General features: G+C 35.4%; 2 protein-coding genes across 4 annotated transcripts in view; one reads left to right on the top strand and one right to left on the bottom strand.

Moving 5' to 3' along the window:
* The first annotated feature begins 1,118 nt into the window (after nt 1-1,118).
* LOC131439956 (serine/threonine-protein kinase stk11-like) overlaps nt 1,119-17,272 on the top strand; it is a 32,552-nt gene continuing 16,398 nt past the window's right edge. Inside the window, exons 1-2 of one of the 3 annotated variants that reach the window (XM_058611081.1) lie at nt 1,119-1,232; nt 1,386-2,049. In XM_058611081.1, the coding sequence (XP_058467064.1) occupies nt 1,507-2,049 (543 nt within the window). In that variant the 5' untranslated portion in view covers nt 1,119-1,232; nt 1,386-1,506. Of the gene's footprint in view, nt 1,320-1,385; nt 2,050-17,272 lie in introns of all 3 variants that reach the window. The other 2 variants (XM_058611080.1, XM_058611079.1) reach the window with 2 other exon arrangements.
* LOC131439958 (uncharacterized) lies at nt 12,577-14,865 on the bottom strand. The gene is made up of 2 exons (XM_058611083.1): nt 14,569-14,865; nt 12,577-14,512 (listed from the first exon to the last, which is right to left on the bottom strand). The coding sequence occupies exons 1-2, from the start codon at nt 14,599-14,601 to the stop codon at nt 13,613-13,615; spliced, it is 933 nt and encodes a 310-aa protein (XP_058467066.1). The 5' UTR covers nt 14,602-14,865; the 3' UTR covers nt 12,577-13,612.

The following is a 17,272-nucleotide window of genomic DNA, read 5'->3' as shown; positions in this document are numbered from 1 at the left end:
TGGCATAAAGCATTCATCGAGGGTCGTGAGATCGTAGAAAATTTGCATCATGCTGCTCGCACCCGTCCAACTCTGTTAACGACGATAACATAAAAAAAGTACACGTAATTGTGCTTGAAAATTAATTTTTAAATTATGTTTTTGGTATGAAACGCGTCGATTCCAAGCTCGTATCGAAAGAACTGAATTTTCCGCCTGATTTTTTTGCCAAACTCGAAAAGAAAATCATTGCTCAGCCACCGTTTTCGCCAGATTTGTCCCCCTGTGACTATTTCCTATTTCCAAAACTAACTAACATCCACTCCGGGGAACGCACCATGACTCGATCGAGGACATAAAAAGCTATTCGCTGAAGAAACCGAAGGTCATTCCGACCGAGACCTACGGTAAGTGTATGGAAAATTGGATTGACCGCTGGATGCCTTCAAAAGAAGCCTATTTTGAGGGCAATAGAATAACAAAGAAATGTAGTAAAATCTGATAAACAATTTGTTTTATTTCAGTCCGGGTCACTTTTGATCAGAATGTAAATAACAATTTTGCATCAAAAACTTGCCATCTGTTTGGCATCTGTCTGTTACTTCTTCTTTCATTTGAAAGGCACCAGTCAAATTAACGCCAAATGTTTGTTTTAATAAATATAATATAATATGAGACGAAGATGTTATTTAAATTCTTTTTTTCGGTTAATATTTGATTTCAAAAAAATATTTAATTCCGATTAATATTTATTTTCGAAAAATAAACCATTAGCTTATTTTTTCAGCTATATGATTTGTTTAGATACGAGTTACGATTGAAAGAATACAAAAAAAATGTATTCTCTCTATTTAAAAATAAGTCAGAAAAAGATTCCCTTACAATTCATATTTTCGAAAAAAAAATACCATCGAAAATATTTACACTTCCGCGATGAAAAAAGAAAACTAAAAATCTACACACGGGCCAAAAGTGCTCTGTTACAGAAAGAAAAAAAAAAACAATCGATTCACCCCCTGCGCAAACCGTTCCCGAAGGGGCAAATTTACCACCAGCAGCAGAACTTGACAGCTGCTGAAGGACGAACGAGAGGAAGGAAAACAAACGAAAAGAAAATGTATCTCAAATGTCAACCGGGTCGTAAGTTATGATGGTTTAATTCGATTTTTGATGTGAAGAAAAAATTCGGTAAAACTGAATAACCATTGCCCAAATTTCAGTGAAAACTGTAGCAAAACAGAATACGTTCGATTGTGAGTGATCCGGGTAGGATATTTCGGAACCGAAACCACGGGAATCGCCTTTTTTCTTTCGGGTTTCCGATGGTTTTTTGTTCTCGCGTAAGTCCTTTGGGAGGAGCGCGCCCTTGTGATTGCGAAAGGAATTTTTTTTTCTCCTGCTTTCAGGGTGTGCTAATCAACTAACACCAAAACTAAAAGAAAAAAAAGACAGTCTAAATGGTCAGCATAAGTTGAAACTTCTCGTGTGACACAAAATCACAGAGCAAATTCGCGGTTTTCGGTGAGAATGGAGCTGGTGGACACGGCCCATACGACGGAAATGTGCTACCTAACACCCTCGGGTTCATCGGACATGGACGGAGGAAAACTCACCAATTCTCACCACCGTCAGCCGCAGCAAAACAATAACAACGGAATGGCGCCGCTGTGCCGAGCAGAAACCGACGACAACGATGATCCGGGTCGGTACGCGTACGCTGGTGACGATCCGCCCCCGGTCGATGGATTCGACGAAGGCAGCAACGGCAACCGGGAGGAAGAGGATGACTACGGACTGGAGGAGGTATACCGGACGGTTCACAGTGGACAGTCGGCCGTTCAGTGGATCAACGATGACGATGAAATCGAACGGTTGGATCTGTCGCTGTCGATCGATCCGGCCAATATCGTTTTCAATCGGGTGGACAGTGCGGACATTATCTACCAGGCCAAGCGGAAAAAGTGCAAACTGGTCGGCAAATACGTGATGGGAGACGTACTGGGCGAAGGAAGCTTCGGCAAGGTTAAGGAGGTGCTGGATTCCGAAACGCTCAGCCGACGGGCGGTTAAGGTGAGACAATAATTTTGTTTTTTGCTGGGAATTGCGTAATCGATAAAAAATTTTTTCTTTGTATAAAAAAAAAGTAGTATACTAACCTAATTACGGCATCCTCCACGGGTGTTTGTCTGGGCTCGAACATTTCTCATCCTATTTTGATCGGAACAACTAAAACACTGGCATCACCGCAGCTTCAAATACAAACCTAAATTGAACTTTTTCATGGGAATTTTGAAAAAACACACAAACTACAAACTTTTTGATGCAACCAGAAACAGAATTTTTAGTTAGATTTTATGAAATGGTTTTTTTCTACTTCTTAACTTGTACCCGTGAGACGGTACCTGGAACCTTTGACTTTCGGTCAGTACACGTTTCAATGAGCGTCTACGGCAAGTGATGATCACTCGATGCTCTTTTGATTCATAAACACTCCACTCGAAGTGGGATCCCTCTTGGAAAAAAACGTTCAACGGTGGTCCTTCGTTGGATCATTGGTCCAATGAAAGTCCTTCGTTTGCCGATTTTGAAACAGACCGTTGAACCGAGTGTCATTTTTTTTCGTTGGAGCCCCGCTGAACTAGTTTTACTGGAGAATTTCTGAAGTTTTTTCCTTTTATTTTTTTTAACTAACACTACATACCTGCAGTATTTTTAAACTAACACTACAAGTAGCATTATTTACTTCACGTAGAATAATAACAAATTTTCTTTCTATATCAAGGTAACACCTAACTTTTACAGTATTTTTGCAAGAGAAAAAACAACAACAAACCTTTCCAGCAAACTGGACGAATATTTCGTGCAGTATGTCGTTCAACAAGCGCTCAACGATCAACAAAATAGAACCGCTTGCTGAGGGAATGAAAGGAGCGATTGTAATAACAGCTGTTTTTCAAAGAATGACGAATCTAACATTGCCCTCTCAGCAGGCCGTTCAATTTTGTTGGTTTTTGAGCGCTTGTTGAACGACACGATATTGCACGAAATATTCGATCAATTTTCTGGTACGGTTTGTTGTTGTTTTTTCTCTTGCAAAAATAGTGTGTAAATTAAGTGTTACCTTTACATAGAAAGAAAATTTGTTGTTATTCTACGTGAAGTAGAAGTATTGTGCAGGTATGTATTGTTAGTTTAAACAAATAAGTGGAAAAAACTTCAGAAATTCTGCAGTAAAACTAGTCCAACGGGGCTCCAACTCCTCATATTAAGAATGGCTCAACAATGGACCTCTGTCTGCCGGGTTTGTTAAACGAAAAAAATTGGCATTCGGTTCAACGGTCTGTTTCAAAATCGGCAAACAAAGGTCCCGTGTTGGAATGGAGAAAAACATCGATGAATGTTTCGACTTTAGTTTCATATTCTATTTAGAAATGAGCGTATAATCTCAGATCAATTTTTGATTAGTCGATGAATTGTTGGTTTATCTTCAAAGATCATGCAAATTTTACCATTTTCCTTCTCCTTTTTTCGATTTGTTTACTTTTATGCTTCCTGTGTGAATTATGGAGTTCGAGTAGTTAAATGTTCGGAAACCATCTTAAATAAAGACAATAAATAGTTTCGCCCTTCCTTACTAGCAATTGAAGTATCGCCCTGTTTGTTGGCATGGAACACGTAGGGCGAAACTTACGTAAACAAATGAAATGACAGTTTCGCCCTTTATAGATCTTTGTGTTACTAAGAATGCGATTTTTGTAGAATCCGAATTTTTGGCTAAATTGTAGGATTTTTAAGAATTTATTGGTAGGTGAGAAAAACTCGATTTGTTTACTTTTGTAAGATTCGTCCTTCTTTTAAAAACAGCTGATAAGAAATTTCACAAGTAGGATCAGAGTTATTGTTTCCGGAACTTTTCTGAATCCGAATGGTGGTTTTGAAAACTTCTTTTTGTTAGCTCTGGATTTTTTTAGTGAAAAGAAAAAGTTTCTAGAGGTAGCGGAATAGATCATGGATTTGTAGCACGAGTAAAACGCTGATGGGGTTGCCAGTTTTTGTTTGCTATAATTTACAGTTTCAAATTTTAAAACTGACGTAAATTATGCCTCTAGAACTAGAACATGGTTTTCAAGCCTATTAAGTACGATTCTGAAAAATCAATCATTTTATTGTCGTGAATTTGATCAAATGCAACCAAAGGAAATGTTAAAAATAGTTTTCGATGAGTAAATGTTTTTTCTCTCTAATCGGAACAAGTTTCAGGTAATTCATTTTTCATGTTCAACATGTCCAAATTGTGTCATTCATTTTATCAGTGTTCATAATAAGCCCTGCTCTCTACGGAGCGCCATTTCTTCTTGAAAATAATTACACAATGTGGTAGTAGTTTTCTTACCGCTTGAATTGTTTTCTCCGAACGGGGACCTTTAAGATGAAGCTGGCTCAAATTGGGAAAGAGTTTTAACACGGTTACGTTGAACTGTTTGAATTGAATTGAAATTATAAATTGAAAATAAATTGTGAATGAACTGGGTTCTACTTACGTTAGCGTTGATTTTTAAAATCCGAATAGAGTCGAGACCAGTGCGGTAAAATTTCATTTTCAATCGAATAAAATAAGATGAAAATGAAATTTTTGGCCGCTGACAGTCAGCATATCCCTACTAATTCATTTGACTTTTGCTGCCATTTTCAAGGGAAGCTCCCGGAATTCATCGTCAGTTGAATAATCGTATCTAGTCATTTGAAGTTTTGCTTGCTCAGTTTCGAGTGTCAAGTAGTCTACCTGCTTCAATGCCTTCGCTCTTGGTAGTAAGCAAATTCGAACGAATAGAATTATAAATGGAGTAAAGTATTAAAAATGAAAACTGAAGGAGGAAACAATTAATTTATGTGTATTCTGTGATTGATATTTCAGCTATCTGGTTTGTCTTTCATCTATTTTCTTGAACCAATTCGAATGTTTACATGAACCTCATTTGAAGGCCGCTCTCACACTATTGAAAGAGATATTTTGTTACTTCAAGAGGTCAACTGACGGTAATAAAACTGAGCCTCGATTGAAGAGAAACGAGTGATGAACTGAATGCTGCTCGTTCGGGCCGTCAGCAAACATTGTGTGTGTCAGAGAGTTAAGTTTACTGCAGTGGAGAGATCGTCAATGTGTTCCACATTCAGTTTCAATTGAATTGAATGAAGTTTTACTGCACTGGTCGAGACTAGTGCCGTATGGACCATCAATATCACCATATAATGATGTCAAATCCAACCTCAACTCACGCAACTGCTGAAGGGACGCGAAATGAGATAGCTCGTTCACTCTCATAGAGTTCTAAATGGAATTAAGTTTAGTATCGAAACAAAAAGCAATTTTATTTTGGATACAACCTCCTGTATGATCAATCGTTTGATTGGTAGATTGAAGCAAATTACTTTGTTACTTGCTAGGGTCCGCGTATTATTTTGTATATGCAAAAGTTCGAGTGTGATGAGTGCGGGACATAAAGTGGATAAAAAAGTATTCAATTTCGTTGGATCTGCGACATCAGCACAATAGAGCGTAAGCATTTGTAGCTTACTAAATGGACGAATGGAATGTTTTGAATCGGGAGTATGGATCGTTGCATACTCGATTCTAAGGCACTAGAAGAAAAGAACGAACACAATTAGCAGTCCTTCAAAAAAAAAATTCGTCATTAGGTACCTTCAAACAACGCATTTCGCTGAGGCATTTGAAACAGTCTCCAGACAGATTCATTATATTAAAACAAAGGCTCTGCAGATTACAACAAAACTGTGCTAAGCTTCCTAGCATCTGGCCGTTGAGGTTAATTTGAAGGGTAACGTCTTCCAAATTGGCACATCGCCGGAAAAACTCCGCGAACAAATCTAGCAACCAATCATGATTTAAAAAGATACCATTGCTGTAAAAATGCAACTTCTTCAACAGCGGAAAATTCATTTCACAAACAGTTTTAAATCGATCCTCGTCATAAAACCAAACCTTCAACTCTTTCAATCGAGGGCTAAAATGCTGCAGAATTTGATGAGCTCGCTTGAACTTGAGATTGGTTCTTAAGTACAAGTTTGTGATGTTCGGTGTCACTTCCCGGAAGTCAATTTCTAATAAATTTTCATTATTGAGACCCAAATACAAATCTCTCAGTTTATCCAATGGTTGAAAATTATATTTGAATCCATATGACCAATATCCGTTCCATTCAATTACAAGACGTTTCAGATTTGTACACAAAGTCGTCAATTTTGCTAGAAACTCGGCGAAGTCATCCAATGAATCCGGATAAGAAAATTCCAGTGTTTCAATCGTTGACGAAAATTTAGCCAAAATTTGAGCCGGCTCATCCTTGCGCTCATCCCAATGTCCACAAGGCCATGCACAACAAAGGAAAAAGTGTCGGTATGGTCTCGAACTAGCTAACAGAGTGCGAAAGCTTTGGTCTTCCACATTGTATCTCAAAACCACTTGTAGCTCCTTCCAACGTAGAGCCAATCCGGACCAGAGCCGGCAAACAGTTGTTGCGGCAAGGCAATCTTCAAATTCCAAAAATGAGAAAATTTCCACCAGCATCTGCGTAAAAATTCAATAAAATTTAGTTGCACTTAACAATTTAATTTGAAAGTTACTTCTTCCGGTAAATCTTCTATGGTCGTCGGCATGTTGATTGTTGTGAATATTCTTCAGAGTACTCGAACGAAACCCAACGAACAACAGAACGCGTCGAAAATACGCTAAATATAGTCCTTTCAAAAACAAAACCGGAAATCAGAAACGCAGGCAGCGTTGCCAGATCTTTTTTTTTTTTCAAAAATCTACACGCAGAGAAAAATTATTGTAAAAGTAACTAAATATTGGTTTCGCTATATATCAGCCCGGTGGCAAGGATAGGGCGCTGCAGCAAGTGCTATCGTAGCCAACATCTGGGGCATTTGGTGGGCAATCAGAGCGCTCAAAGTATGGTAAACAAACATTCGAGCATTACAAATCGAGCAAAATCCTAATTTCCTTATCGTATTGATGATATTCTGATCGATAATTTGCGGAGAAGTGCGGTAAATGGTACTAAATGAACAAGTAGTTTGTAATATCCAATTTTTTGTTAGTCATTCTTCTTCATTGTTTTGGTTTTTGCAGACCAAAACTAAGGGGCAGCAAGGGGCTGCTACACGATGTAAAATACCTGGTGATCACGTTTTTCTATGTGTTAGTGCGGTTGTCATTTTATTTTGGAATAACAGAGAGACGTGAAGAAGAAAAAACATAAACAAATGACGTTCCGGGAGTTGCTTTTATGAAAATATTTAGAGTTGGTTCTGTTTGCGAAAATATTGACAGTGAAATGCTGTGTTTTGTTCGGGGATGTTTCAATCGTTTTCATCACCTGCATTTGAAATGCCACCCACAGCACAATCACTCCATTATCCATAATAACTGTAATAGATACCACAGTGCGATACGCCAAATCCTTCCTCCAACGAAATGAACAGAATCGGATGTGTGTGAAATTTTCTATATTTCGACGTTACCTTGCAAGCCCTTGAAGAATAAATGTCCAGATTTTCAATAAGTGCCAAAGATTCGCCAGGCTGCGCAATAGCTGGAGTAACTTAGAAGTGAAATCCCGATCTGAACTGGTCGTTTGTTTATGTTTACATGCTTGAATCCCGGCGCGCCATACTTAATTTCGTGAGAAAATTACCAACACAACCAAAACTGCCTTATCACGCCACCAGTGTATTTTACGTCGTGGGGCTGCTATATATCGCTACTAGGGATGTCGTAATATCGATCGATTTATCGAGTAATCGATTAATAACCCAGATAATCGAGTAATATTTAATCGAATAGCTTAATACTTATATTCGAATATTGAGTTAATCGAATAATTAAAAACATTCCATAGTAATAATCGAACGATTAATCGAGTAATCGATGAATAACCCAGATAATCGAATAAATTTCAATCGATTAGTTTCAAAATTATACTTGATTATTGAATAATCGAGTAATTCGAAATTTCCGACATCCCTACTCGCTACGATTTATTCAAATATACTACACTGATAAAAATCGACACGTTATAAGCGGCCCTTACACGAGACAATATTATTGTCAATACAAGGAGTATTGACAATACTTTTGATCGTGTAATGGAAACTATATTGGATTGCCGAAAATAATGCCAAAAAAACAAAACTGCTCATCAATCCGACAATACTTTCTCTTCAGAGAAGAAACTGTCAAATATGTGCAATGAACTCTTCTCTCAATGTTTCAATGTTCAGTTGCAATATTTGAAGCTTCAAACGCTTGATTTGTTCGAAAAATGCGGACTCAAGTTACCAAGTCAATTGGATTGACGGTATTGACAATACTTTGGATTGACAATAATATTGTCACGTGTAAGGGCCGCTATACAGAATTACACTTAATTTTGCCGCATATGACTCGACACTTAAATTCCAAGTGCAAACCACTTCAAATTGAATTTAAATGAAATCATATTGAAATCTATAGTTATAACACTTGAATTTTATCAACGAAACTGTAGATATATTTCAAATGTATTGCACCTCATATTCAATTGACCAGTCACTTACAAATTAAAAGTTAGACAAAAAAATCGGTTTGAACTTACACAATACAAGTAGGTTTAGAATTTTCCCTACACAAAAATCTCAGAATTGCGGAAGCAAAGGATGTCCGCATGGTAATAACCAAATCATATATATATATATATATATATATATATATATATATATATATATATATATATATATATATATATATATATATATATATATATATATATATATATATATATATATATATATATATATATATATATATATATATATATATATATATATATATATATATAATAGGGCTGAAAAGTCACCACTTGTGGCTGAACATCCTATTTTAAACTTAATAATTTAATTTTAACTCATATTCCAATAAATAGTTATTTAAAAAAATCCGTTTGAACAGATTCCACACTTAGTTCTCATGTTAATGACATTTTTATATTGAATGAATGAGAGTTTGTCATTGAAATGTCATCAGTTAGATAATAAGCTAATAATAATTTGATAAATATGTTCTATTCTATAAGATACATATTTCGTACATTTAATGTGAATATATTATTTTTCGTTTGCGTCGTGCTTATCATATACACGAATTGAATAATGTTGTTTGGCCACATTTCCTTTATCTGGAAAATACCAACAAACACATTTTATGAGTCGTACAAAAAAATCAAAAAACTGCATTAGCAAGCAACTTTATTTTCCTTTCCGTTCTAATGCGATCACAAATATTTATCATTTATTTCTAAGTAATAACCGATTTTCGATAATTCCACGTTTCATTTCATTTACAAAGAGTTAAAAGGTGATCGTGGAATATGTTTAGTAATAACTACAAAAATAAGTAAACGAGAAGAAACAATCACTTGCTGATACGGCTTTAAAAAACTCCAGGAATTTATATGAATATACATACGCTTCACAATCTCCAAAAATTTATAGTTCGAATCCAGATCAAATCGGTAGCAATCAGATCACGAATATTCATGCAGCCATTTTATTCAAAACATTTTATACATATGTTTGACACTTAATATTACCGCAATTGTCAGAGAATATAAATATTATTGAGAAAACATATATACATCAAAAGGGTGATACTTTTAACTAGCATGTTTTGATATTGGTTTATGGCATAAAGCTACACACTTTAGTCTTATGTTCAAAGCGTTCGATATCAAAATGTCCACACAATCAAACGTGATGACTCTCGCACTTGCTATATGACGATTCACTTAGTACTTAGTATGTCAGTGCGCCTAAAACATGAAATTTATTTAGAGAAACACTTTTTAAAAAAGTGTGGATTTTTAGCAGTGTATATATCCATATTGAGGTTTCTATGCCAGGTGAAAAATGAGCGACGGTCTTAGTGAAAAATAGGTGACAAATATGTTTCCTGATGAAAACAAAACAATTTGTAAAAGTGTTTCACACGTAGCATCAGGCGACTCTCACCGGTATGGAACGGTTACGGAACAAAAACATTAATTGTGAGCAATTAATATAAGGGTCAAGTTCACGGAACATTTTAATGTGGGGTACGTGAGCAATATTCGGTTAAAAAAAAATATAAATTTATTTTGACGTCGATCGAAGTTGATTGATCGTCTGAATCGTATTTAATGCATGCGTTTCCTGATGAAAACAAACCAATCTCATTTGCATTTGTGGTTGTAAGTGAGCTGTCAGAAAGCCTAATGGATCACTCTTGCGATTCACAAGGGACATCACAGTACACTGAAATGAAAATCTTATTTATATTCATTAGATTTGTCATATGAATCATATGCAGAATATAATTCATAGAAATTATATGGAAACTTATAATTTTTATTTAATGTGTACGTCAAATCAAAATGGACGTTATCATAATGAAAGTTATGAAAATATCCCATATAATTTATATGGAAATCCAATGAAAGTCGTGAATAGTTGTGTCCTCGATATTCATCAACTGCTCCAGACCATTCTTCAGGAGGTTCCGCATCTCAATGTAATTTTAAATTGCTGACAAGACAGCTCATCCAACTTCGTTCAAGGATATGCGTTAACGGACCATGAAATATATATCCGGTACATTTCATTACTCTATCTGTCTAGTAAGATTCATTTTTTTTATTTTCAGTCTCGGGATCTCACTTCTCTTTCGCAAATATCATGAGGTGCTCCCTTACCGAATGGAATATTAGTAAAGCTTGAATCCTCAACGAAAAGTAGTTCTGCTATTATCTGCTTGTCTTATCTGCTATTCGTATGACCTCCATTGAAAGTTATATATATATATATATATATATATATATATATATATATATATATATATATATATATATATATATATATATGTATATATATATATATATATATATATATATATATATATATATATATATATATATATATATATATATATATATATATATATATATATATATATATATATATATATATATATATGAATAAATAAATTTTATAAAACTAGTCATATGGTATATATGAACCTATCTAAATAAATTCGAAGTGAATATAATATGCGCTTCATAAATTGTTTCTATGTATGTTGTACGGATATCTAGTAATGGTTATAAGACGCGTCAATAAATTTGACTCAGACTGAAAATTTCATTCGTTAAATGGAAATCCTGTAAAAATAACGTTAAGAAGAGTTTTATGTTTCATAAGATTATCTCATATATTTGACATGATGTTGAACACATCTTGTAACTATTATTGGAAATGCTAATAGTGCAAAATCATTAGAATATCATATAATGTGAAAAAGAAAATTTAGCTCAGTGTAGAGTTCGGTGGCAAAAAAGGTTACTAATACACTACAAATTTTTTAATGCACATTTCTAGGGATGTCGGAATTTTCGAATTACTCGATTATTTAATAATCGAGTATAATTTTGAAACTATTCGATTGAAATTTACTCGATTATCTTGGTTATTAATCGATTACTCGATTATTCATTCGATTATTACTATGGTTTTTTTAATTATTTGATTAGCTCTATAATCGAATATTAGTTTTAAGCTAATCGATAAAATATTATTCGATAATATAGATTATTATTCGATTACTCGATTAATCAATCGATATTACGACATCGTTAAACATATCTCGGTTGATTTTTCAATAGGGCGTATAAGCAAGTGACAGTTTCTCTTTAATTACTTTTTTTTCGAGTATTGTGATGTGATTAAAAAGATTTTCTTTGATTTCACTACTCTGTTTGAAAGTCGGAATTCTTTCGGATATTTTCATATCGGCAGTAGTGATTTGCAACATTTTTATCGTTTATTCAATAGTACAAATAGATAGCAGCAATAAAAGTACACTCGGAGTAGACGAAAATCGATTTCAAAGTAATTACTACTACTTTTTTTTAGTGTAAACTACGATTAAACATGGACAATCTTCAGAAGTGTGTGAAATTGGGTAAGGTTATGTTTTTTCGAATCAACATTTTTTTAAACAGAAACCAGTGTAACGTTGATTTCTCGAGTACTAGAATGTATAGCAATCGAGTACTATTTATATCGGATACTTTATTTGTTATTTCCAGACATTTGAAAAATGGTATCAAACCAAGATTAATGCTCTATTCTGAATGAACGGTAGATTTCACCAAAGACATCATATTAACAAGATATCCAGCTCTCACATTTCTCGAACAAATCTTTGGCAACATCCTTTTTTTGCGACCATGGCGCCCTCAGGCGAGTCCGCATCGAATCACGTACATAGAAGTAGGGGAGAGAAATGTCAAATTCGTACGCGCCAAAATAGCAGCACTGCGCACCCATACAATTGACATGACATATTGAATGAGACGCCGTGCGATGGCGTTGCTGAACTGAAGATTGAGATCGCTCCAAGCTGATAAGGTCTGATTTCACACAATGAACTAAGATCAACATTAACGCCTCAGAGTAAAAACTTTTTCTTCAACTTCTACAATGATTTTTTAAATGAATTTGCCCGTTTTCATAAGAAATCGTTGAAAAGGTAGAGTAATTAGAAATTTTCCTAACGATTTGACAGCTCTTGCTGAAAGTATCATCTCTAAACAAGCAGCGCCTCTACATTTCAGCTTTGCGACAATATGCCTATCAAGTACGATTCTGAAAAATCAATCATTTTATTGTCGTTAATTCGATCAAATTCAACCAAAGGAAATGTTAAAAATAGTTTTCGATGAGTAAATGTTTTTCTCTCTGACCGGAACAAGCTTCAGGTAATTCATTTTTCACGTTCAACATGTCCAAATTTTATGATCCATTTCACCAGGCCAGAAGATAATCGTTGCTCTCTACGATGCGCAATTCCTTCTTGAAAATAATTGCACAATGCGGTAGTATTCTTCTTACCGCTTGAATTGTTTCCTCCGAACGGGTACCTCTAAGATGAAGCTGACTCAAATTGGGAAAAAGTTGCAACATGCTCAACAGGTTGCTTGGTTCGAAATATTTGAGCTGAATTGAAATTATAAACTGAAAATAGATTGTGAATGAACTAGATTCTACTTACGTTAGCGTTGAGTTTAAAAATCCGAATAGAATCGAGACTAGTGCCGTAATGACGGGTATCATTCTTAAAGCCCAAGAAATCCAACCTCATCTCCCGCAATTGCGGAAGAGAGGCGAAATGAGATACCAAACTCGCTTTTATATGTTCCTAAATGAAATCAAGTTTAGTATCGAAACAAAAAGCAATTTTATTTTGGGTCCAACCTCCTGTATGATCAATCGTTTGATTGGTAGATTGAAGCAAATTACTTTGTGACTTGCTAGGGTCCGCGTATTGATTTGTATATGCAAAAGCTCGAGTGTGATGAGTGCGGGACATAAAGTGGATAAAAAAGTATTAAATTTCGTTGGATCTGCGACATTAGAACGAAAGAGCGTAAGCATTTGTAGCTTACTAAATGGACGAATGGAATGTTTTGAATCGGGAGTATGGATCGTTGCATACTCGATTATAAGGCACTAGAAGAAAAGAACGAACACAATTAGCAGTCCTTCAAAAAAAAATATCGTCATTAGGTACCTTCAAACAACGCATTTCGCTAAGGCATCGGAAACAGTCTTCGGGCAGCTTCATTATATTAAAGCGAAGGCTCTGCAGATTACAACAAAACTGTGCTAAGCTTTCTAGCAAGTGCTTGTTGACCCTTATTAGAAGGGTAACCTCTTCCAAATTGGCACATCGCCGGAAAAACTTCGTGAACAAATTGAGCGACCAATCATGATCTTGACCGGAAATTGAGAGCAAAAAATTCAACTTTTTCAACAGTGGAAAATTCATTTCACAAACAATGTTAAATAGATCCTCATCATAAAACCAAACCTTCAACTCTTCCAATCGAGGGCTAAAATGCTGCAGAATTTGTTGAGATAACTCGAAATTAGGACCGATTCCTAAGCACAAGTTTGTGATGTTCGGTGTCACTTTCCGGAAGTCAATTTCTAATAAATTTTCCGCGCGGAGACTCAAATACAAATCGCTCAAATCATTCAGTGGTTGAAAACTAATTTCGAGTCCAGATAGCTCTGATTCGTTCCACTCAATTGCAAGACGCTTCAGATTTGTACACAAAGTCGTCATTTTTGCTAGAAATTCGTGAAATTCCTTGCTTGAATAATAGGTAGAAATCTCCAAAATTTCAATCGTTGACGAAAATTTAGCCAAAATTTGAGCCGGCTCATCCCAATCTACATAAGGGCAGCTACAATCAAAGGAAAAGTGTCGATATGGTCTCGAACTAGCTAACAGAGTGCGAAAGCTTTTGTCTTTCACATTGTATTCCAGATCCACTCGTAGCTTCTTCCAACGTAGAGCCAATCCGGACCAGAGCCGGCAAACAGTTGTTGCGGCAAGGCAGTCTTCAAATTCCAAATATGAGAAAATTTCCACCAGCATCTGCGTAAAAATTCAATGAAATTTAGTTGCACTTAAAAATTCAATTTGAAAATTACTTCTTCCGGTAAATCTTCTATGGTCGTTGGCATGTTGATTGTTGTGAATATTCTTTGGAGCACTCGAAACACAACGATTAACAGAACGCGTCGAAAATACCCAAAATACAGTCCTTCCAAACAATCAGTTATGCCAGGTCCTTTTTTCAAAAATCTGTGATCAAGCCAAAAACCTGTCTGTGAAAATCTGTGCCCGTTTTCCGTACCATAATTAGGCTCTCTGACAGCTCACTTACAACCACAAATGCAAATGAGATTGGTTTGTTTTCCTCAGGAAACGCATGCATTAAACACGGTTCAGACGATCAATCAACTTCCGTCGACGTCCAGATTATTTTTATTAATTTGTTTTGCCGAATATTGCTCACGTATCCGACGTTAAAATGTTCCGTGAACTTGACGTAGTGTCACAGACTAACAGACATGACACTATGAGTAAATTATTATAAAAATAAATTTTCGTCAGATAAACTCAAGATTACGAAGTCCCATATAAATTAAAGAAAATAACTTGTTCGGTAATCGTGAACCCGAGAACTCAGTAATAGTGTACTTTTAGTAGCCCCTTGTTAAAAAGCGTCGATAAACATAGAAAGGAGTCGCCAGAATACCATGGTTACGCTACAAAACCAAAAGAAAATAAACAAAAGTTTGCAAGTTTTGCGTAAAAAATATTTGGGTCTGATTGCTTCTAAAGCAGATTAAACCGTCTTAAACGAATTAAATATTAGGCTAGTTGAATATAATAAATTACTTCTACATTAAAATACCAAGAACCGCAGAAAGTGTTGTGAGATTGTTCGATATTATGCATATTTGAACACGATTTGTAACTAATATGAAAACAAACATTATCATAGTTACGACGCATAGAGCGACTGGGCGTTTGTTGTTTCGGTTCAACTAATCATTGAACTGCAACTGACGGTGAACCGATTTCATCGAGGGGTCATATTTAAATGGTGTATGAAAAATCATAGACTGTTCCATCTTGAGTTTATCTTTGGCACTAGTTCCACCTATATTGAACTTCGCGAACTATTTACTATCGGTACACCCCTTGTGTTATGTAAAAATTTTTTTTACTAGTTGGTTCCCCCTCGCTTGTCAACACCGATCAGCTGCTTGCAGGGATGCCTGATTTCATCATAATATTTGAAAATGAATCGTCACAACAAATTATTGAATTACGTTGATAATATATTTAACTTTTTTAGCGACGTTTATTTTTCTCAACGTTGTTCATCTAGACTATTTTTTATTCTGTTGGTAATTTTAACCCGAAATAAAGTGGCGACAGACCAGAAGCAAGTAAATATTTTAACAAAACGGGTTCGATTTTGTATTGCGTTGGAGGATGAGAAGTAGGCACATGAATATAGGCAATATGTATTAATTCGAGATTAAATCTGTATCCTGCATGAAATTCGCATGGACGTATACAAATCAATACATTACAGGTAATTCTGTATGAATGGTAACTCTGTTGGTAAATGAAAAAAATAAACACAGTCTAGATGACAGACAGGATGTTTTTGATAGGGTAACGTGGCTCCGTCATGAAATATGTACTGTCCCATCTAAAGGAATATTTGAAATGACCGTTAAAATGATTGAAGAATCTAATTTGAGTGTCCTGTCTGTTAGTCTGTGGTAGTGTCCTTTCATATGAATTGCTTACAATTAATGTTGCTGTTCCGTAATCGTTCCATGCAGGTGATAGTCACTTGATGCTGCGTGTGAATCGCTTTTACATATTGTTTTGGTTTCTTCAGGAAACGTGTTGGCCACTCATTTTTCAGTAGGGCCGCCATTCATTTTTCACCGGGCATAGAAACCTAAATAGCAGATCAAAATCATAATAGCAGATAATGGGTTAATAATCGATTACTCGATTAATCGATCGATATTACGACATCCCTCACTCAAATAAAAATTCACGTTCGATTCACTTGAAAAATCACGTAGAATGGTTTCAAATGTCAAATTGAATATTTTACGTGACGAAAATGAATGTTATACGAACATCCCCTAAAATGAATAGAGTCATCACATAAAGTTTACGTGAATTGACCAAACGTCAAAAAATCTACGTGAATTTCCAGTGTGAAAAACTCGATTTTGAAAATGGCGAGCAGTGGCCCTCGAAGTGTAAGTAGTGTAAATATTTGCGAGAAAAGTTATTTAATTACAATTTTTTACTCCATCGACCGAACCATTCCAGTATGACCTTCCTGCCGAATGCTTCAAACAGGCCGTCGGTATGAAGCTAGAGACACTGGAAACTTGTAATGCGACTTCAGCCTGCATCGGTAGTGTTGTGGGAGTTCTTGGATCTTGACTTCGGCTTCGGTTGGATGGCAGTGACAACATAAACGATTTCTGGAGGCTTGTCGATTTGAGATACCACGACGTTATTAGTTGCTTTTTAAGCCATTGGAATTATATGACAATTTTCTGAAATAAATGTTTTATATTTCATGGCATTTTTCATTTCATAGATTTATATTCTTCCTTTCGACTTCAACCAATATATAAAATAGTAATTTTCTGGTATCTAAATTTGATATGAACTGATAGATAAATGTGATATGAACAGTACATTACATTTTACCTATGAAACACGTAACTTTTACTGGATTATGCATTAAACAGCTTTTAAATGCCAGTCCATTAAAACCTACGTGAAAAGTAGGGTGGAAAA

The sequence above is a fragment of the Malaya genurostris genome, unplaced genomic scaffold (assembly GCF_030247185.1).
Source record: "Malaya genurostris strain Urasoe2022 unplaced genomic scaffold, Malgen_1.1 HiC_scaffold_23, whole genome shotgun sequence".
Classification (NCBI taxonomy): Eukaryota; Metazoa; Arthropoda; class Insecta; order Diptera; family Culicidae; genus Malaya; species Malaya genurostris.
Note: the sequence above shows the minus strand (reverse complement) of the source record. Positions and strands in the feature narration are given on the sequence as shown.